Source organism: Lynx canadensis, chromosome D2 (assembly GCF_007474595.2).
Source record: "Lynx canadensis isolate LIC74 chromosome D2, mLynCan4.pri.v2, whole genome shotgun sequence".
NCBI classification, from domain to species: Eukaryota; Metazoa; Chordata; class Mammalia; order Carnivora; family Felidae; genus Lynx; species Lynx canadensis.
The window spans coordinates 39,766,555-39,789,038 of NC_044313.2; the positions used below are offsets into that span (position 1 = coordinate 39,766,555).

Consider the following 22,484-nt stretch of genomic DNA (forward strand, 5'->3'; position numbering starts at 1 on the left):
TGATCCCATGACAATAACTTGCTAGCTAACCTCGGGTGCTTTTGCCCTTGGTGGTGGTTTTCCGCCCTAAGCTTTTTTCTAACCCATTTCTGTAAATAGAACCTATTTCCCCACATTCCACATCCCCTCCTACACTTGCTATTGTCTGTAAAGCAACATGTTACAACACCAATACAGCCCATGCTCGGTCTATGAAATATCCTGCTGGCTTTAGTTCAAGTATTCATGTGGACACCACCTAGATCAGCTAAGAATCACCAGCCACTGGTGTGACAAAGCACCACTCTGCAAAGAATCATCCTCCTAACAGGATGTTTTTCAATGCTGAGCAGATTTCCATTCAAATGAGAAACTTAAGTAACCCAGACCAAACTTTACATTCTACAGGGCATCTCAGAGGAAAAACAAAAACAAAAGATAACAAGCTGCACTTAAATCCCTAACAAACTAAGAAAAATAATATTTAGGGGTTAAAAAAAATAATTAAAAGAAATTAGGTAAATCTGCTAACAAAAACATTTCCCAGTATTGGGGGAAAATACCTTACAAGTGAAAATCAAACACATTCTCCTTTGTATAACTACTAGGTAATGAATAATCATCATGTCACCCCCAAATAACTAACATCTTATGTATCAAATACCTTTACTTATTACCACAGACACTGGCTAAATGATTTCTTACAATGACTACCTCACCTGTCCTTAGCAACAGCAAACAGATCATCTTCATCATCCTCCTCAAAGAGGCTGGTCTTTTTCACAGCCTTAGCCTCCTGCTCCTGACTGGTCCCAGAGCCCCTTAGTTCTCCTTTAGATCTGTTGTCAGACGTTGAGTTCATCTGTGAATCAGTAACATTCCACTGGTCCTTAAAATATAAAATATATATTAAAACCCAGTGACAATTCAGACTAAGGAACCTGGAAATAAAATAAAATTTAAGTTCCATTAAATTGTATTTACACTAAATACTTAATCAAGTACATCACTCTTGAAGAGAACTCATGACTGGGACTTTCCTCTGAACTCAAATCTAGACAGCTGGGTTCTTTGACCTCGCAAACTTTCTGCCTTCCTCCTCCATCACTGCACTATGTTTCCCCCCTCTATGGTCCTATCTGGGTTAGGACAAGGGAGGTTGTCTACCCTTAGGAGATTCAAAATTATTTATAAAGAAATTGAGAAGACAAATGTCAAAAAAAAAAAATCAAGAGCTCTCAACTTTGGAGGAAAATTATACACTCGGATTCAAAAATCCTGAAGCAGGCTGGACAAAAATGTATAAAAAGCTCACGCAATGCACATATAAACAAGACACAATGAAAGATGCTGGTGACCCCTTCCATCAACAAAAGTCTGAAGTAGACCTTTAGAAAGCATTTAGGGGAACCCCACTTGGCTATGCTCTCACCTCTTGGAACTCCTGAACACTTACATAAGTGGTCCTTTGGTCTCTATACAGTCTAGAGCTTCTCCAATCAAAGTGGGGTCCACAACCAGCAGCATGTGTCATACAGAATTCTGGTTTGATCCCAGACTTTCTGAATCAGAACCTGCATTTGTTAACAGGATGCCCAGGTGATTTCTTCACATGTTATGGTCTGAGAAGTGCTCCTCTAGGGCAGTAAGGCTCAAGAGTGACTATACACTGGAATTCCCAGGAGAACTTTAGAAAATTCCAAGGACAGACCATCTGCCAAACTACTTAATCCAGAATCTCCAGCCCTGGAATTCAGTAAGAGTACTCTTTAAAGTTCTCCAGCCGATTCCAATGGGTAGCCAAGGTTGAGAATCACTGTTCTAGAACACTGGGTATCTTTACTCAGCTAAGTACTGTTGCTCCCAGCTTTAGCTAATATGGTTGACCCCTGAACAACACGGGGTTGAAATGCACATGGATTCTTTTCAATAAATATATGTACAGTATCATTAATGTATTTCCCTTGCTTATGATTTTAACGTTTTATTTCCTCTAGCTTACTTTATTTTAGGTATAGAATGTATGATACATAAAACATGTAAAATATGTGTTAACCAACTGTCTACATTATTGGTAAGGATTTTGGTCAACAGTAGACTATTTATTAGTAGTTAAGTTTCTGGAGAGTCCAAAGTTATATGTAAATTTTCAACTGCACAGGAAGTCAGTACCCCTAAATTCCCACATTGTTCAAAAGTCAATTTTGTTTTCATTTTCCCTAAATCATTATAATACTGTGGTAGGAAAATTTCCACTTATGGTTGCCCATTACTACAGGGAGAGCAACGACTAACAATGCTAGGAAGAAAAAAATAGAAAATCCATGATAAATTCTGTTGGAATAGAAAAAGCAAATTATGTTGTGTCATTTTAAATTACTTCCAATAAAAAACATTGATATAGCTACAGTTTCTCCATCCACATCATATCCTCATAATTTTCTTACAATGTTAAAATAAAGAAGAGCAATTATTGTAATGCAAGAAGATTTTTAGTATTTTTTAATTTATTTTTGAGAGAGACAGAAAGAGAAAACATACATACAAGCACGGAAGGCACAGAGAGAGATGGGGACAGAGGATCTGAAGCAGGCTCTGTGCTGACCAAAGAGAGCCCGACGTGGGGCTCGAACTCACGAACCGTGAGATCATGACCTGAGTGAAGTCGGACGCTCAACCAACTGAGCCACCCAAGCACCCCAGGGAGATTTGTAATGCTCAGGGTTTTGTTTTGTTTTTTTAATTTTTAAAAATGTTTTATTTATTTTTGAGAGAGAAAGCATGGGGTTGGAAGGGACAGAAAGGGGAGGGGGGGACAGAGGATCCAAAGCGGGCTCTGCACTGATAGCAGCAAGCTCAATGCAGGGCTTGAACTCACAAACCGTGAGATCATGACCTGAACCAAAGTCAGATACTCAACCAAATAAGCCATCCAGATGCCCCAAATGCTCAGGGTTTTCAAAGTCTTTTTCTGTACAGCTAAATTAGCAGCTTAACCCTATTCACTAGTGGCTTTGCTAACTTGTATCTAGATAGCAAATGAAAATATTAAGACTCATATGAAAAGGGGGCGGGTGCCTAAGTAGCTCAGTCGGTTAAGCATCTGACCTCGCCTCAGGTCATGATCTGGCGGTTTGTGGATGTGAACCCCATTTCGGGTTCAGTGCTGACAGCTCAGAGCCTGCAACCCGCTTCGGATTCTGTGTCTCTCTCTTTCTCTGCCCCTCCCCCTCTTGTGCTCTGTTCTCTCTCTCTCAAAAATAAACACTAAAAAAAAAAAATAAAAAATAAAGACTCATGAAAAAGAAGTTAAGCTTGCATAAATATTACATGTCTAGCTATAATTCTTGATACTGAAACATAAGGATCATTTAACAATATAAAATAAGGCCTAGGGGTGCCTGGGTGGCTCAGTCAGTTAAGCATACAACTCTTGATCTTGGCTCAGGTCATGATCTTACGGTTCATGAGATTGAGCCCTATGTTGGGCTCTGTGCTGACAGCATGGAGCCTGCTTGGGATTCTCTCTCTCCCTCTCTCTGCCATTCTCTTGCATGTGCATGCACTTTCTCTCTCAAAAATAAATAAAAAAAGTTTTTAAATAAAATAAAATAAGGCCTAACTCATGTGAATTAGCATATGTTATAATTTGAGGGGCATACTTATTTTATTCTCAACTGTCATGAAAACATTAACCTTTAAACTAAATACCTTTCTTCCAGAAAAAGAAGAGACAGTTTTATGAACATAGTCTTTGGTAACCGAACTTCACTGGATATAAAACAGGTAGAAAAAGAAAATATTTAGCAGCTGTAACTTTTTTTTTTCAATGTTTATTTATTTATGAGAGACAGAGAGAGATAGCACACGAGTGGGGAAGGGGCTCAGAGAGAAGGAGGCACAGATTCTGAAGCAGGCTCCAGGCTCTGAGCTGTCAGCACAGAGGCCAATGCAGGGCTCGAACCCACAAACCATGAGATCATGACCTGAGCTGAAGTCAGACGCTTAACACTTAACCACCTAGGCGTCCCAGGATAGCTGTAACTCTTAAATCCCATCAAACAACTTCCTGCTCTTCTCCAGGAGAAACTTGCAACCCACCTCCTCATCACTGCTGAACAATAAGGCAGATGCTTTCTTTCTGGAGGGCTCAGAAGGCTTTGCTTTCTCTTGGCTCTGAGTTAGAAGAGATGATGTCTGCTTCTTAGCAGCTGTTGCCCCAAAAAGATTATCCTAGAAAAACAAATGACAGAAGAGTATGACAACTTCATACACATAAAACAAAACACTTCGATCTTCCATGTTAAATTGTTAGAGAATAAATCTCTAGTCAGGTACAGAATATGTATAACACCTTGGAGAGAAAAAAAAAATCACAAAATGCCAGTAAATCCCACTTCTCTCTTATGTATATCCCTAAAATAACAGTCTACTATCTTCTCTCACTGTATTCTCCATTCACAGAAGGGAAACAGACCACATGGAACTCAAAGGCAAAACACTTGGGAAGGAGCAGGAGGAGGGTAACTTGAGGATAAGAACACAGGACGAGGAAGAAATCTGGCCCCACTCAGGCCCGCTGTGGGTGGGCCCTGTATGTTCACTAGGGAGACCAGTTCAACCCGTGTGGCAGCCAACAACTTGGACCTTTCTATGAATTAGAAACCAGAGCAATGGATTATTAACAATAAAGAGAAATAGGGAGCTCTTTCCACTCTTCCATACCTACCGAAGTCACACACCTGGGACAGAGGGAAGGCATGACTTGTGTTTCTGGTTAATTTTAAAAAGACAACACAAACTTAAGAAATAATTTACCAGATATAATCACTAGCCTACTGAAGAGTTGATTCTCATAGGTTGAATGGCATTTGCCAAGTTTTGTATAGTCAGGTATTCCCAAACTATCTATTAAAGTATTTTCACTAAGGTAATAGAAACAAAATCATCAGAGGGCCTGAACCAAAGTTAGAAGAACACTCTCAACAATATACTACAGCAGGTGAATAATCCTGATATGTAAAAATTCAATGAAAGGAGCCTTTAAGCAGGGTAGAGTATGGGAAAATAAGGAAAGGCCGTGCCAAAAATGAACTGGCATCCGATGGGGATACTAACGGCAAGAGCTAATATTTCCGATGTGCCAGGTACAGTGTCAAGAGCTGTACATTAGTTGTGTCGGCTGCTACAATGACCCTATACTCTGTTAAGCTATATAAGGTTCAGGAGGTTGAAGTTACTTGCCCAAGGTCCCTGATTTGCAAGTGAAAGCAGGGGTCTGGTGCCAAAGCCCATGAGCTTGGCCACGGCACAGTACTGCGTAAGAGGGAAGATTTGGTTTGTCTTCCCTCTTATTTCTTTCCCCCACTTTGCTCTCTCATGCAGGGCAGGAAAGAAAAACAAGGTGAGGACATGGCCATCTTCTCCTATTCCTGCTTTGTCCAAGACATTGTGGATCGCTGCGTATAACAAAGATCCACCCTCGGGGCGCCTGGGTGGCTCGGTCAGTTAAGCGTCCGACTTCGGCTCAGGTCATGATCTCACGGTCCGTGGGTTCGAGCCCCGCGACGGGCTCTGTGCTGACAGCTCAGAGCCTGGAGCCTGTTTCAGATTCTGTGTCTCCCTCTCTCTGTGACCCTCCCCCGTTCATGCTCTGTCTCTCTCTGTCTCAAAAATAAATGAATGTTAAAAAAAAAAAAATTAAAAAAAAAAAGATCCATCCTCTATATTTCTTACAGGTAGATTTTTAAAATGAAATCTACAAAGCCTTCCACAAGAGCTGAGCCAAGAATCTAATGTCCTGCCCATTGTACAGCTAAGAGGACTCAAGGAAGGAATCACTGAGACAAAAACTAAATATTTTTGTTATGTGAGCCTCAGATAATTTGCCTCCCTATCACCTTGTTCTACTGTATGAGCCTCTGACTAGAAATCTACATCAGCAATGGTTTTCTACTCCTCAAAAACTTATTTATCTTGCACTACAGTAACAATGTTTACCTCTTCATCTTCATCATCAAAAAGCGAGACCGACGTGGGGAGTTTGCTAGGCAGGAGAGATGCCTCTTTTGACTTACTCACATTTTGTGAAGAAAACAAATCCTGTTGGATCAAGATTAAAGTTCCTGGTTAACAAGACAGACCACATTCTTTGAAGTATCAATTAAACATAAAACATTGAAGACTATAATATAATGGCTGCGTGAGTCTAGGTCTCTTCGTGACAGAGAAAGTGGCTGAGAACACGTACGTGTCAGTTTCTCCTAGCAGAGTGCAGCACAGAACCCACATGTGAGAAAGAAGATGCCACCATAGAACTCCAGGTGGCCTCACTGGAGGTTTCTATACTCCCACATGGACATTTTCCAATCAATCTCTTATTGTGCTAAAAAAGTAGCAAAGACTTCCTTTTTTTGTCCTAAGAATCAGAATGATGAAACAGATTCAATCCTGGAAATAGAGACTAGATTCCCAAATTACTGGATTTAGGACTCTGTTTTATTTACTAACACCCTCTTCTCCTCTTAGAAGAGTATTATACCGTTTCTTTCAAATAAATACGAATTCATATTTTATTTTAAAATGTTTGGTATTCTACTTGAACTATAGCTAAGAGATGTTGCAAAAGATCTGGTAGACTCTAAAAAACTTCCAAAATGTGATGGTGTCAGCCTATGATACAAACTGAGCTGCATGAATTAGAAACATAAAATGAGACACCTATTCCCTTAGGAAAGGAACGTGAATACACAAGAGCCAGACAATTAAATAGCACAAGAACATAGTTTCTAAGACCTCTCTGGATAATTTCTTTTTATTATGGAATCCACATCTACTCTCAAACATAGACCTAAAGATTTCATTAACTGAGAAGAACTCTTCTCGGTCCAATGGATTCACCTGGACCCCATGGAGTTCCACAGGTTGGCTGAGGTAAAGAGACCACATAGGGGGAGCTACAGGCTCCCACGCCTCTCCTGCATTTTACACACTAGCAAGATTGCATTTCAGGAAAGATTTCACTGCACTGCTTCACTTTTTCTTGCCCAGGCACTCTGATAGTACCCAATAAAGACAATCTATGACTGTGTACATGGGACAAAGGCTTTGGTGGTGGTTATGAAACCTGTCTGCAAATTCTTTTATACTCCTGCCATCAACAAGTGGAGTCTGCATTCCTGCTCTTAAACCCTGGAGGGCCTTTGTGACTGCCTCAATAATGCTGCCATCCAGGGCTCGGTTACAAAAAGCCACACAGCCTCTGCACAGCTCTCTGGGGAATCTCACTTTGAAGCCCTGCGCCACCCCTGAGAACCCACCTTCCCTGAAGCTGCCATGCTAGGAGACCACATAGAGATAGAGAGGGGTGCCCCGAGAGCCCCAGCTGTCTGAGTCTTTCTCACCCAGGTACCAGACCTATGAGGATTCTCAGCCCAGCCACCTTCAGACTGGAAGCATGTGAGAGACCCTAAGTGAAAAGCGCCTAGCTGAACCCAGTCCACTTCTAGAACCGTAAGAGATCATAAAACTTACTGGGGTTGTCAGCTACTAAGTTTTGGAGTGATTTATCTCACAGTAATAAGGAACTGGAACACCTTTTAAGTCACAGAAATTGCTCACATTTGGTTTCTTCATGTAATTGACAACTATTTGTTGGCTTCTCAAGTGCCAAGCACTAGTCTAGGTGTATGAGGAGGAAACAAAATGCCCTGCCCTCATGCAGATCATTCTAGCTTATTCTCAGCTTATCTGAGATAACCCACAAGCACACAAGAAGTGTCACACGGCAACACATACTGTGAAGCACAGAATGGAAGAGAGGGCAAGGAGTGCAGCGTGGCACATGCTAGCAGGTTTGTAATCATGCAAAGGGCCATTGGGGGAGACCTCAAAAAAGAACTATAGAAAGTAAGGAAGCAAGGCGTCCAGTTTCTGGGAACAGCACTCCCAGAGGGCAGGGGTCAGTGTGGTTGTGCTTGATGAGCAGGAGGCTGGGAGTGTGGATGAGACCAGAGTGTGAGGCCCCAACATGCCGTGCCAATGGGTCAGGAGTTTGGCTTAACTGGAGTCTGGTTAATTCCTATCTTCTGTACACTGCCGTCAATGAAATATAAGCCTCACAGGTTTTATTTACATCACTGGCAATCACTCCACTTCCAAAGATTTGTTCGTCCATCCTAGCTGTTAGTGCAAAGTAATCGTAAGAGCTTACACCAGAGTTTACAATCTCCTGAAATTACATGTAAATTTCTGCCGTGTCCACACATTTTTCTGTGAAGAGGATTTGTTACATTCTCAGACAGGTCTCTGATCCCCTAAAGGCCTAGCCTAAAATTCGTTCTCAAAGAACCTAGGCCTGTGAGAGTCAGATAAAGCAGTGACACTTCTGAGAGCTGATGCTGTTCCACTGGAAAGAGGTTTCTAGGCGGGAGCCTGTGAGGACCGAGGCTGGCAGCAAGCACTGCCCGCCCACACTGTTCCTGGTCATAAGAGGCTATGCCAGGGGCGCCTGGGTGGCGCAGTCGGTTAAGCGTCCGACTTCAGCCAGGTCACGATCTCGCAAGTCTGTGAGTTCGAGCCCCGCGTCAGGCTCTGGGCTGATGGCTCGGAGCCTGGAGCCTGTTTCCGATGCTGTGTCTCCCTCTCTCTCTGCCCCTCCCCCGTTCATGCTCTGTCTCTCTCTGTCCCAAAAAATAAATAAACGTTGAAAAAAAAAATTAAAAAAAAAAAAAAAAAGAGGCTATGCCAGAATACATAACACTATGGCACTACGCCCACTACTCAGTGAGACTACTGAAAAGAAAATGGTATGTCGATTCCTGTTAAAAGCATCTCACTCATTGTGGATCAACAAAGAGCCTTCAATTTGAGCCTCCTGAACAGAGTATTTTCCTCCCATGAGATGTACTGGATTCAACACCCCTGAGAGTGAAAAGCATCACTCTAAACATGAGTTTTCAAGATATTAATTTCAGGGGCGCCTGGGTGGCTCAGTCGGTTAAGCAGCCGACTTCGGCTCGGGTCATGATCTCGTGGTCCGTGAGTTTGAGCCCCGCGTCGGGCTCTGTGCTGACAGCTCAGAGCCTGGAGCCTGTTTCAGATTCTGTGTCTCCCTCTCCCTGACCCTCCCCCGTTCATGCTTTGTCTCTCTCTGTCTCAAAAATAAATAAACGTTAAAAAAAAAATTAAAAAAAAAAAGATATTAATTTCAAAGAAAGAACTACAATACTTAATAAAACGTCTTACACATCTACTGACAAAATCGTTATTTAGAAATAGTTTCAGGGCACCTGGGTGGCTCAGTTGGTTCAATGTCCAATGTCAGCTCAGGTCATGATCTCACGGTGTGTGAGTTCGAGCCCCGCATTGGGCTCTGTGCTGGCAGCTCAGAGCCTGGAGCCTGCTTCAGATTCTGTGTCTCCCTTTCTCTCTCTCTGTCCCTCCCCTACTTGTGCTGTCTCTCAAAAACAATAAATGTTAAGAAAAAAAAAATAATTTCTAATGTCATACCCAAGGACTAATTCCCAGAACTAAGAAAGAGAATTCCTTACCTCAGAGTCCTCTTCGTCTGAAAATAAACCTTTTTGAGTCTTTGTTTCTGACAAGGGCTTAAGACTTTTGTTGGAAGGTTGGGTAACCTTTGATGGGAAAAAAAAAACAAAAACAAAAACCTGAGAGTTAACAAATAAGAGAACTGGAAAGGAGGGTTTATTCACACGTTCACGTAGAAAACACTCTGAGTCTCTGCTAGAATAAAGCACTAGGCCGTGTGCCAAGGGAAAAACGATGCTGCGGACCCTAAAACATGTATCAAATTTGTACAAAGAATTAATGCAAAAGAAGTTTCACAAGAAAGAATTTAAAAACTGGTATAAGTTAGGAAAGAAGACAGAAATAGCTCCCTGATAAATCTTTCAGGACAAAGCCTGGGTGCAGGAGATAGTACAGGCATGGACACTGCAGACAGAGGGAACCGCATGAGAAGAGAAGAACAAGTTGAGACAGAGGGCACATCTGTTGGATCAACAGACTGTGGTAGAACAGACTGCCTACCTACAGTGCGCAAATGGCACATGTATGATTGGAGCCAACATAGGAAGGTAGGCCACCCTAGGAGCCTGCTGGGCTCTGAATGCTGGGACCTAGGTGGTCAGCAGTGGGAAGGTGAGGGTTTCACGGTGAGGACGCACAAGATGTGCTTTAGAAAGAGGATGGATCATGGGGTGCCTGGGTGGCGCAGTCGGTTAAGCGTCCGACTTCAGCCAGGTCACGATCTCGCGGTCCGTGAGTTCGAGCCCCGCGTCGGGCTCTGGGCTGATGGCTCAGAGCCTGGAGCCTGTTTCCGATTCTGTGTCTCCCTCTCTCTCTGCCCCTCCCCCGTTCATGCTCTGTCTCTCTCTGTCCCAAAAATAAATAAACGTTGGAAAAAAAAAAAAAAAAAAGAAAGAGGATGGATCAGGGTACCTGGCTCGATCAGTCAGGAGACCATGCGACTCTTGATCTTAGGGTCGTGAGTGTGAGCCCCACAATGGAAGTAGAGATTACTTAAAAATAAGTAAATGAATCAAGTTTAAAAAAGGAAGGAGGGGAGGGGAGGAAGGGGGGGAGGGGAGGGGAGGGGAGGGGAGGGAAGACAGATCTAACCATGGAAGATACTAAGGAAAGGGACAGCAGCCAAAAGAGCTTTAAAGCTGATGGGGATGCATCCAGTTGGCCAAATACAGGTTCATTTCAGTATCAAAAAACAAAAAAACCCAAAAAACAAACAAAATGATGCTAATAGTTTATAATAGGTTGAATAGCATCCATGATCCTATAGAGATAACTAAAAAAGCAGGAAAGAGGGAGAGAAAGCTCTTCTGTTCTGTTTGGAAAAATGTCAGCTAATGTAGAAGATAGGAGAGAACTGGAAAAACATTCTTTGGTACCCCTTAACGTGATTCAGGAAAAGATCATCAATAGGTCATCCAACAAAGTGCTCAAATCCAACAAGTGCTCAATCTAGGTGGTAGGCGTTTGGGTGTTCACTGTATTCTTCTTTCACCTTTGCTGGATGTTGCACAATTTAAAGACACCATACACTTGAAAGGAAACACCACTTCCCTCTGGGTTCCAGATGAATTAACAAGATGTCCCAGGACAACACTTAACAAGACTTAACTACATTAAGTCTTCTTTCCCGCTCACCTTTTTTTCTGCCCTTGCTTTTTTTTCATCTGTCTGATTCACAGTGGCTTCTGGCAAAGCAGCTGCTTTTTCTTTGAACAGGTCTCCTTCCTCATCATCAAAGATACTGGCAGTGGATTTGACTTTGTCTTTAGAAAAGATACCACGGCACAAAATTATACTAAGGTCAAAAATCCCACCACTAAATTCATAGATTAAAAATCCTCCCTGGGGTGTCTGGGTGGCTCAGTTGGGTAAGCGGCTGACTTCAGCTCAGGTCATGATCTTGCGGTCCATGAGTTCGAGCCCCGCGTCGGGCTCTGTGCTGACAGCTCAAAGCCTGGAGCCTGCTTTGGATTCTGTGTGTCCCTCCCTCTCTGCTCCTCCCCTGCTTGTGCTCTCTCTCTGTCTCTCAAAAATAAATAAATGTTAAAAAAATTTTTTTAATAAAGTAAAAAAAAAATCCTTCCCTCCCAAGAAGTAAATAGAAAATTATTTTTTTTTTATTAGTTATGAAGCAATTTGAAGTGGATTACATTGGATTTTTCAAAGAACACAAAAGAGCCCAAATGAAACACAGGACCAATGATTTAACCACCTGGCTCATACACTCATCCAAGCAGCCAGCATCTTATGCTTAGAGTAGCTTGGACTAGCATAAAAGGTAAATACAGACCTAAAGAAAGAAAGATTATTTAAGAAGCAACCACCCAAAAAAAAAAAAAATTGGGAGGTGGGGGCACTTGGGTGGTTCAGTTGGTTAAGCATCCGACTCTTGATTTTGGTTCAGGTCATGATCTCAGTCATGAGATGGAATCCCATGTCGGTCTCTGCGTTGGGCATAGAACCTGCTTGGGATTCCCTCCACCCCAGCCTTTCCTTCTGCCCCTCCCCCGCTTCCATGCCCTCTCTCTCACACTCTCGCTCCCTCTCAAAAATAATAACAATAATTAAACAACAACAACAAAAGAAGCAACCGTCCTAGGAATCTGTGAAATGAGGGTTGGCTCCTCTTTGTAAAAAATCAAACTACTGGGGTGTCTGGCTAGCTCAGTCAGTAGAGTATGTGGCTGTTGATCTCATGGTTATGAGTTCAAGGCCCATGTTGGGTGTAGAGATTACCTAAAAATAAAATCTTTAAAAAAAATAATAAATAAATAAAAATTAAAAGTCAGTCTACAGGGGCATATAAAAGCAAATACTACTGGAATCTCCCCCATAACTCCACCTGCCCACCCAAACAAGACGACCACTGGGAACACACACATCTAATTTCCCCAGAGGATATGCTAGGATGCTCACTTTAGTAATTCACAGGTAAGGCTATAAATGACAACATGATTCTAATAATAGGTCTTAGGATTTATGTTTCTCACTTAATCTGCCTAGCGAATCTTCCCATGTTAACATATACAGACTTCATTCTTTTTAACACCTCACCAAATTCCACTAAACAAGAGAACCGTAATGTAACCTAGGGATGAGCACCTGGGGAGTTTCTGACCTTTCACTACCAGGAGCACTGCTGCATTGATTGAGCTGTGCATCACTGAAAGGAGGACATTGATTTGTGAACGTCCCAGGGGAGCGGCAGCTGCCAACTTACTTGTGACTCTTAATCAGTTCTCAGTGAGAACTAAGTGAGAGCCCTCCCAGACCAAGAGAGGCACCACCAGCTTTAATCACTGTCATTTTAGTCGGCCTAGATCTCAGTGTGTTATGCGTCCGTTTGTACTCTTTCTGTAATAACCAGGTGGTTATTTCCCTCAGGTTTCTTCTCCTATCCTTACTTCTCACAGCCACCCCTGGAAAAGGAGCTAAGTCCAGGAAACATGCTTCTCACTGAATCCTGGTTCATCTAGTCTTTATAAGACAGAGTCCTCATGTTGCTGGAAACTGTGTGCACCTAGTAGTTTATCCTTCTTTTCTGGAAAAACACCAAGTGTGACCCACAGACCAGCAATCTCTGCCCACCAGGGAGCCTGTTAGAAATGTACAATCACAGGCCCCAGCCCGTACCCACCGCATCTGAACCTGCATTTTGACAAGAGTCCCAGGAGACTCACCTGCACATAAATGAACAAATAATTTAGGAGAGACTTCATGAAAAGACAGGCTTAAATTTGAGGGGAGAAGAAAGGAGAGTGCCAAAGTGGCCAAGGGGCTGAAAACCCTGCCATACAAGAAAAGATCAAGGATATGTAGGCCTTCTGGCCAGAGAGGCTGGCAACTGAACAGCTAACATGTGGCATTCTGTCATATAATTTACTAAGTGCTGCCAGAAGAAAGTGTGATTAAAACTTTGTAATTCCAGGGGTGCCTGGGTGGCTCAGTTAAGCGTCCAACTTCGGCTCAGGTCACGATCTCACAGTTCGTGGGTTTGAGCCCCACGTTGGGCTCTGTGCTGACAGTTCAGAGCCTGCTTCAGATTCTGTGTCTCCTTCTCTCTTCCCCTCCCCTGCTTGCGCACTCTCTCTCTCAAAAATAAATAAACATCAAAAAAATAAATAAATAAAATAAAAACTTTGCAATTGCAAAGATCACAACTAGAAATCTTCAGCAGATATTACAGGGGAACAGATTTCAGCTCTCCATGAGGCAGATAATCCTAGTAATTAGTTTCCAAAGCAGGAAAGATTGGTTGATAAAACAGAGACTTCTAAGGCACCATGACTCCTGCAGCAGAGATGAAGCTCTGTGGCAGGAGGGCTTGAGGAGGGACCCTGGCACGGCAGGACACAGACAACACGACAAGCTTTATGCCCTTTTCCGGTCAACATTCATTCTTTCCCTGGCTGAATTCCCAGAAAAAGAGGCTGGACCAGGTACCTGTCTTGGAAGGTTTGCTGGAGGATCCCGCAAAGAAGTCGTCATCGTCATCGTCATCATCGAAGAGGCCAGCAGGGGCTGGAGGGTACGGGCTTTTCCTTGGAGCAGCCTGCTCAGGCTTCTGTGGCTCCTTCAGTGATGGAACAGAGGTGGCACCGAACACATCAGTGTCTCCTGTGGGTGGAGGGACAGGGCAGCCATAGCTGTGAGCTGGTGTGTGTGGGTCCCCTGGCTTTACAGGAAAAAAAAAAAAAAAGGACCACCCACCAAGAACATTTAGCTTCCATTCATCCCCAAAATACATTAATAGGACCCAGTCATCCCCATCCTTTACTGCTACAGAACATCCCACGATGCAAATCACCTGGTCACTGAAACACAAGTCCAAGGCCACTGACTTCTAAGAGAATATGAGCTAACACCAGTAAATGAGCTCTTCCCATAGGCTATTTGTTGCCCTCCAAACCGCCTCCTCTCCAGCAAGCAGTTAGATGACAGTTTTAAAAATGACAAAACAGGGGCGCCTGGGTGGCGCAGTCGGTTGAGCATCCGACTTCAGCCAGGTCATGATCTCGCGGTCCGTGAGTTCGAGCCCCACGTCAGGCTCTGGGCTGATGGCTCAGAGCCTGGAGCCTGTTTCCGATTCTGTGTCTCCCTCTCTCTCTGCCCCTCCCCCGTTCATGCTCTGTCTCTCTCTGTCCCACAAATAAATAAACGTTGAAAAAAAAAATTAAAAAAAAAAAAATAAAAATGACAAAACAGTACTTATTTGCTTTTTAAAAAAGAAACTCTAAATTAGGGTACCTAAAAATACAGAAACAGCTCCTGCTGGGATTTTCTTTCCGGGTTTGGAGGATGAAGACACTAAAAATGAGAAAGAAAAAAATAACCATTTCAGAAAAGATAACTTTTCTTGTTAAATGTACCTAAAATGTGTGCAACACAATACACAGCTAAGTGGAGACCTTTTAAAACTAATTTTTCCCCAAAGAGCCATTTTAAAACTCCTTAGCTTTAGCTTATTCTTCTCTCTACCAGCATTACTTTTTTATTGGCGTTAATATAATCTAAGCTGTGATTCCCTTGGACGATCACTCTGATCAAACAATAGCAGTGGGGTTAGTTGGGGAAGCCAAGGAAGGGGTAGAACACAACAGGGAAGGCAGAAGCAGAGCAAGCCGGGCTCCTTAACAGTTTCTCCTCTATCCATTCCAGTTGGACAACAAACAAGTAGAAAGAACAGCAAAAAACGTGAGACATCAACAAAAAATATGAAGACAGTAACAGTAAAGAGGGAAACTAGCATCCACTGATGCTGAGAAGTGGAGGGCAGGCAGCAGGACATCAAGCCAGCCAGTGTCACAGCAAGTCCAAAATCTGATGACTGATGGCCCGAGGAGACCGCTCACTTCACATAACTAAGTCCCAGTTCCTAAGAACTACCACATACCTAATGGAATAAAATTTGTTAAGTTTTTTTTTTCCCTTTTCACGGGTGCTCCACAGAGGATTCTGACGCACACCAGACTACGGAATTAATGACCTCCAACTTATATACAGAATTTTAGAAGTGTTTCTTTGAATTAAAGATGATTAGAGATGGGGCGCCTGGGTGGCGCAGTCGGTTAAGCGTCCGACTTCAGCCAGGTCACGATCTCGCGGTCCGGGAGTTCGAGCCCCGCGTCAGGCTCTGGGCTGATGGCTCAGAGCCTGGAGCCTGTTTCCGATTCTGTGTCCCTCTCTCTCTGCCCCTCCCCCGTTCATGCTCTGTCTCTCTCTGTCCCAAAAATAAATAAATGTTGAAAAAAAAAAAAAAAAAAAAAGATGATTAGAGATGCCTGGGTGGCTCAGTCGGTTAAGCATCCAGCTCTCAGTTTCGGCTCAGGTCATGACCTTGCAGTTTTGCGAGTTCAAGCCCCATGTTGGGCTCTGTACTGACAGTGTGGAGCCTGCTTGGGATTCTCTCTCTCCTTCTCTTTCTGCCCCTCCCCTGCTCACACTGTCTCTGTCTCTCTCAAAATAAATAAACAGAAAAGACTACTGAATTAAACATGATTAAATTAAAATATCCTCAACACTGCTCAAGACTACTTTCCTTCTTTGACTTTTTATGAATTCTCCCCTAAGGAAGACACAAAACCATGATGTTGTTTATAAGTGGCACTTTTGGCTTTTCCAAGACATGAATTAGTCATTAGACATGAAAATTAGCTGCTTTTTACTAGACCAAGGCAAGCAGAACAGCTTCCTGCCTAACAAAGAAGCAAGGCCTGGGAACAACTTCAGGGGTTCCATCTCCTAATGAGAAGTAAACTGTCTTGGAACTCTGTTCCCAAACAAGAAGAGTCAGCCTAAATCCGAGCTCACCTGCATTAACAGAGCTTCGAGCTTCCTGATCCTGAGGGGCTTCCGTGAAGAGATCACTCTGGTTGTAATAAAGCATAAGACACAAAACTTCAAAAAAGCAGACGAAAATGTAGTTGCATTGTGGATTTCTAAAGAAAACTACCTCGTAAAGTTTAAAGATACATATTTACTGTCGTGCAAGAAATTCAATTCCAAAGTAAAGACTATGGCAAAATCAGACCCTTAAATGGTTTGGGCCTACCCAGGAACTAAAACACAGAAGACAGCAAATAAGGTAAGAAATAACTCCTTGATCAAGTAAATTATTCATTATTAACACTCTCACATCTCTCTCCATCTCACACAGGACATCAGGGTACAGTATTTTCTCACTTTGTGATTCTTGGTTCAAAATCTCCCAAAATAAGAAAGTAGAAGCAACTTGCAATTAAGAAGCCATTTTTTTCATACCTAATTATAGACCCATGATGCAACTATGGCGAGCTCCACTGATGACCACGGACTCACCTCCTCATCCTCATCATCAAAAAGTCCCTTCCCTCCACTGAACAGGCCACCTCGAGAGCCAAATGGAGAGAAATCTTCATCAGTCAGCTTGGGGGGTGCGAATAAGTTGTCCTCTTCGTCTAACAAGCAGAAAGGAATGTTTAGCAGGGACTGCTAAAGATGGGTTTGGAACTCAAATTCCCAAGGTCGACCTTTACAACATCGCCAAGCCTGGCCTGGAGTGTACCTAACCACATGTAACAAGAAGTACTTGAGTGCCAGCATTCTGAGGAATTTCAAACAAAAACTTATTAAGCAGTCCAATGAATCCCTTAAAAGGCTCTCTGGGTTCCCACCCTCAACTCCGTAAATGTCTGAAGCAAAATGAACTCCGTAAGTGATCTCTTTTGTCTAGATCAGTTTCTCCGGAAGCAGGTACATGGTTCAATCACCTTCAGACCTATCTCACTGAGAATATGGGGGAAGCAAGAGCAGACTGAACAAAGATCTGTAGACTGACAATCAAGCAGGAATGTAATGCATGTCACTGTTAAATATAAAAGGGTCCAATGTATTCTTTATCGAAAACAAACGCTAGAGATCCCTAGTTTCCATACTTCTGGAGAATTCTAGCTAATGATCGCTATAAAATAATTCAAATCCTTACAGCATTTTTACTCCGCATTCAACTCTCCTCCGAGCATCCCAAAGCACACTTTTAAATGCTTTGGGAATGAAAATAGAGAGAGACTCCATTTGTGAATATTCAAAATGGTATTCTACAAATTATGAAAGCGAATTCCTGAATCAAAAGCCTCCTAAAATAACACAATTGAGGAGAAAGGCCTACCATCTGAGGGAGTTCTCCTGTCCTTCTTCTCCTTCAGTGCCTTCCGAGGTTTTCCTTCTCCTATGGACAAGACTTGAAGAATATTTCAGTTCTAACCACACTCAGCCTACCCTTAGTATTTATATACTGATGTTTTACACTTCTGTCATGCTCATGGCCCCTAAGTTAAGAGCAAGACATTCAACTCTGTGTCTCAGCTCCCCCAGAGTCCATGTACTTCAGTCAGCACCTTACACAGCAGGGACTCAAGCTAAACGAATTATTCTGATGTCTTTCCATCCTGTTAAATCACTACTTTATACGGTACATTTATATTTAGTCAAAATATAGGAGTAAATATTAAGCAAAAGATTCTTAATCTGGGGCCTGTGATTCTCCCGGGTTATCTATTAGTCCCCTGAAACTGCAAATAAAATGTTATACAGATGCGTACATATGCATTTTTCTTGCAGGGGGTGGGGAGGGGTCCACAATGTTTAATTATCCAAGAGTCTGTAAACCAAAAAAAGGGTAAGCCTTTCATGCCTTAGTAAAATTAAACAGAGAAATCTGCTCTCAGTGAAGCCCCGCAGAGGGTCCTGCACTCGCCCACCAAGTTAACCCATCTCAAAGACGTACTTTGCTCTTCCACCTGGCTTGCAGCTTCCCCTTTGATTCGAGCCGCCAGCTCATCAGCAAACGATGTAGGTCGACTTTTTTTCTACACACAGAAAAGACCAAAGTATCACCTGTTTTTGGTAACACACAAACTAGTACAGTTTACTTTTAATAACTAACAAAATTATGTAAACAAAAGCAAAGGGACTAAACGGATTAAAAATATAACTAAATGAATTTAAACATAGAGCACCCTATACAGATCACTTGAGGAACAGGACTCTTTCCATAGACATGCTCCTTGTTCCTTTTTTTTTTTAATTTTTTTTTTACTGTTTATTTATTTTTGAGACAGAGAAAGACAGAGCATGAATGGGGGAGAGTCAGAAAGAGAGGGACACAGAATCCGAAGCAGGCTCCAGGCTCTGAGCCGTCAGCACAGAGCCCGACACGGGGCTCGAACTCATGGACTGTGAGATCATGACCTGAGCTGAAGTCAGACGCTTAACTGACTGAGCCACCCAGGCGCCCTCCCCCCTTTTTTTTTTCAATACTTCACTTTATTACTAGAAGAGAGAGATAGAAAACTACTATGAGGAATAAGGGGGGGGAAAGGTAAGGAGTATTAGGATCTTAAAACCCTGGAATCAAATAGATTTTTGAATGATCTAACTTATAAAATCGTAACAATTGGAAGAGAAAGTGGTATTCGTACAGCAACTAGTAATACTCAACCATTATTTTCAAAAGTGTAAATGGAATTACAAATATGCAAAAAGAGACAGTTATCAATAAAAATGACAATAAAAGTAATGAGTCCTCAGTGCCATTTCTAAAACCCTGCCAAGAGAGTGACTATGGTCTTTCTTACAGGTCTGGTATTTTCTTCAATGTCCTCAATATCTTCCTCCTCCTTCTCAGAGTCAGCGAAAATGTCACAACCATCATCGTCCTCTTCTTCGTCACTCATTTGTGCAGTGTGCTAGGAGGACAAACCATGAGATTAGAACTAGCAAATAAATAAGGTCATCAAGCTGAAAAAGAGATACTGTCACTCAACCTTAAGGCAAAATGGTGACAGCTTGTCAAATAAGGATGATGACGGTAATGCAGCAAAAGTCAAAGTAATAAATGTACTAAAACAAGTAACATACAAGATTTATTTTCAGCGTAAATACTGTACACAGAATGACGAACACTGAATATGTAAAATGTCCACCACTAGAGAAATAATAACCTAAATAAACATAGTCTTATCTTGATAAGAACACTAATCATTAAAAGCAATAAGCTGTAACAACTGGAGAGGTGTCCACAGAGTCAACTGTAAAAAGTGCTAGATGAGAATCCCAGCAAGATACCCTGCCCACCCAACCCTAACACGGACCTCCTCTCTACTGACACAGATACATTTAAAAGCAAAGAAAAGCACTTTTCTTCTATCACAACAATTACCTCTGAAGAGTGTGAGAAAATGAGCACTAGAGGGCTCAAAGTAAGCTTTACCTGTTAAGTTATAATTTTTATAAAAGCAGCCACTGGTATGCATAATTTGTACAACTAAAAAAACATTTTTAAAAAATTGTTAATGTTTAAATCAATAAACTGTGCCAGGCACTATGATGAAAGTACTTTATTGACTACTTTAATCTTCAGAACCCTGAGGTTAGCTGTGGCACACAAAACCAGTCTATCTTTAACAATACAAATATATGGTTAGGCCAACACTTTTAATCACTATATTGTATTATTTAAAGGTCTGAATTTACAGGCATCTGGCTGGCTTAGTTGCTTACATGCAACTCTTCATCTCAGAGTTGGGAGTTCGAGCCCCCATTGTGTATAGAGATTACTTCAAAATCAAATCTTTAAAAATTTTTTCAAAATAAGCAAATAAATGTCTGAATTTATCAACCATATTAGTATGTTTTATAGAAATAAATATTCTCTAAAGACTGATTATTAAATCACCTCTGTGAATGGAAAATACAACTACCAACCAAAAAGGACTAAATCCTTCATTTGGTAGTTGAAAACGTTTGTGGAAAAATATGCCCCAATTAGGAAACTGAAGTGCAAACTGGGACTATCTCAAAATACCACTGTACGTATATTATGTTAGCAAAAATCACAATCCCAGTGCTGATAAGATTATGAGAAAATCAGTATGCATGATCAGTAATGAGAATAGTATCAAGAGCCTTTACTATAATTCTACACTATCTCATTCCTAAGGAAACAGTTCACATAAGCAAAGGATTTCTGCATATGGAAATACATTCATGAAAGCACTACTATCTCAAAAATAAAATCCTAGAAATAAACTATTTCCCATATAAATTTAGAGACTACAAAAGAGTCTGTAACTAAAAAGAGACTGTCGTTGTAACAGTATGCTTAAAAACACAGAGTCCACAAAGCAAATTATAAAGGTAGTTTAAAATTGTAAGAAAACACTTGTGATACATTAAAATTGTAGAAGATAAACTATGCATATTGTGAAAAAAAATGTCCTTAGAAGGGTATACAAAAATTAAGACAGCTATGGTACAACTGTAGAATTAGAAATTCATCTTTTGAGTGTTCCTTAAGCTTACTGCTATATTATCCCAAATTTTAAAATACAGGAAGAGGACTCAGGTGAAATAGTTCAGTTTGAGTAACTGGGCCTTCCTTTTTAAAGGCTCTGTTTCCCAATTTTTGTTTTTCACTTTTTTGTTTTCTAAGAAAAATGAAGATAAAGTATAAAGCAAAATTGAAAAAACAAAACAAAACCCAAGACGGTAGTTAACTTAAAAACATGAAATTCTTGGGGCACCTGGGTGGCTCAGTTGGTTAAGCATCCAACTTCAGCTCAAGTCATGATCTCACAGTTCATGAGTTCAAGCCCCACGTCAGGCTCTGTGCTGACAGCTCAGAACCTGGAGCCTGCTTTGGATTCTGTGTCTCCCTCTCTCTCTGCCCCCTCCCCTGCTCGCAGTTGCTGTCTCTGTGTCTCTCTCTCTGTGTCTCTCTCTCTCAAAAATAAACATTAAAAAAATTAAAAAACACAAACATGAAATTCTTGAAAGAAAATTAGCTTACTAATCCTTACTTTCTCATAAGTCATTCTAAAGTAATTTTTTTTATTTTTTTATTTTTTTTTTAGTTCCAATATAATTAACATACAGTGTTACATCAGTTCCAGGTGTACAATAAAGTAATTCAACAATTCTATACATTACTCAGTGCAATCCCCTTCACCTCTTTCACCCGTTCCCCAACCCAGCTCTCCTCCAAAGTAATTTTAGCATATATTTAGTATATATGCTATGCTTCGGTTAAAATTTAAAAGCAAAGTCACTTCAGTTCATGAGCCTTACCCGGTTTTGGTCATTGTCACTATGAGTGGCAAAATCTTCATCTGACTCCTTTAGGGGGAAAAAAAGCTGTGTTGTTAATACAGAATTTAGTCACAAGCACAGAAATAACCTCAGGACTAAGTCTCCAGGGCACATCTATATTCGGTCTCTTTGTACTGATTACTGGTCCCCTGAAGTATCAGGGCGCAGATAAGGTGGACAGTAGGCAGTATCACCAAGAGTTGTTTCAGCTAACGTGGAACTTTTGTAGTTAATTTAAACATCTCTAACAATTTGCTCATACCTATGTGCACTACCATTGCTAACCTCTGAATTTAAAGTCAGAGTGGCACATTTAATTAATTAAATTATCAAAAGTGGGTTTGTGTGATTTTACATTTTGGACTCTCCACTCTCTATATTCCACGTAGCAGAACTACTTCATCAGGCCCAGTAGGGGACTATCAGTGTTTCCTACCAGGAATTGGGTGAAGAGTTGCATCAATGGCTAAAAGCACAGGAATTTAGCTAATGACCGTCACTTACAGCCAGATTTTTTAGGAAACGCTTATGTCCCATTGTCAAGTGTTTTGTTTGCAGGGCCAGTGGCAGGAGGGCGGGGGAGGGGGGAATGTAGAAATAAGAGAAAAGGAGAAGAAAGGAGGATGCATACAATATTGTCTCCTTTTAGGAATTAACACTCAAGAACTGCTCTTCAAACATCAGTAACAAATATTCCGTCTAAAGGAACAACCCCAGATACAACAGTGGTCAAGGTCCACAGATGCCAAGGTCCTAGAGCAGGAGTCAGATCATGCTCTGTGGCTATGAAGATGCTAGGACCAGCAGCAAAGTGAAAATGTAAGTGG

At 41.6% G+C, this 22,484-nt stretch overlaps 1 protein-coding gene across 8 annotated transcripts in view; it reads right to left on the bottom strand.

The window, feature by feature from the left end:
• The window catches only part of WASHC2A (WASH complex subunit 2A), a 62,339-nt gene that overhangs the window by 23,710 nt on the left and 16,145 nt on the right, over positions 1–22,484 (bottom strand). For 5 of the 8 annotated variants that reach the window (XM_030334912.2, XM_030334913.1, XM_030334911.1 and 2 more), the window contains 13 exons: positions 21,637–21,684; positions 19,146–19,256; positions 18,296–18,377; positions 17,678–17,749; positions 16,849–16,967; positions 16,342–16,399; positions 14,779–14,838; positions 13,975–14,148; positions 11,167–11,294; positions 9,531–9,617; positions 5,980–6,081; positions 4,081–4,212; positions 699–868 (listed from right to left, as the gene is read on the bottom strand). In XM_030334912.2, coding sequence (XP_030190772.1) covers positions 699–868; positions 4,081–4,212; positions 5,980–6,081; positions 9,531–9,617; positions 11,167–11,294; positions 13,975–14,148; positions 14,779–14,838; positions 16,342–16,399; positions 16,849–16,967; positions 17,678–17,749; positions 18,296–18,377; positions 19,146–19,256; positions 21,637–21,684 — 1,343 coding nt within the window. The remainder of the gene's footprint in view (positions 1–698; positions 869–4,080; positions 4,213–5,979; positions 6,082–9,530; positions 9,618–11,166; positions 11,295–13,974; positions 14,149–14,778; positions 14,839–16,341; positions 16,400–16,848; positions 16,968–17,677; positions 17,750–18,295; positions 18,378–19,145; positions 19,257–21,636; positions 21,685–22,484) is intronic. The other 3 variants (XM_032595128.1, XM_032595127.1, XM_030334910.1) reach the window with 1 other exon arrangement.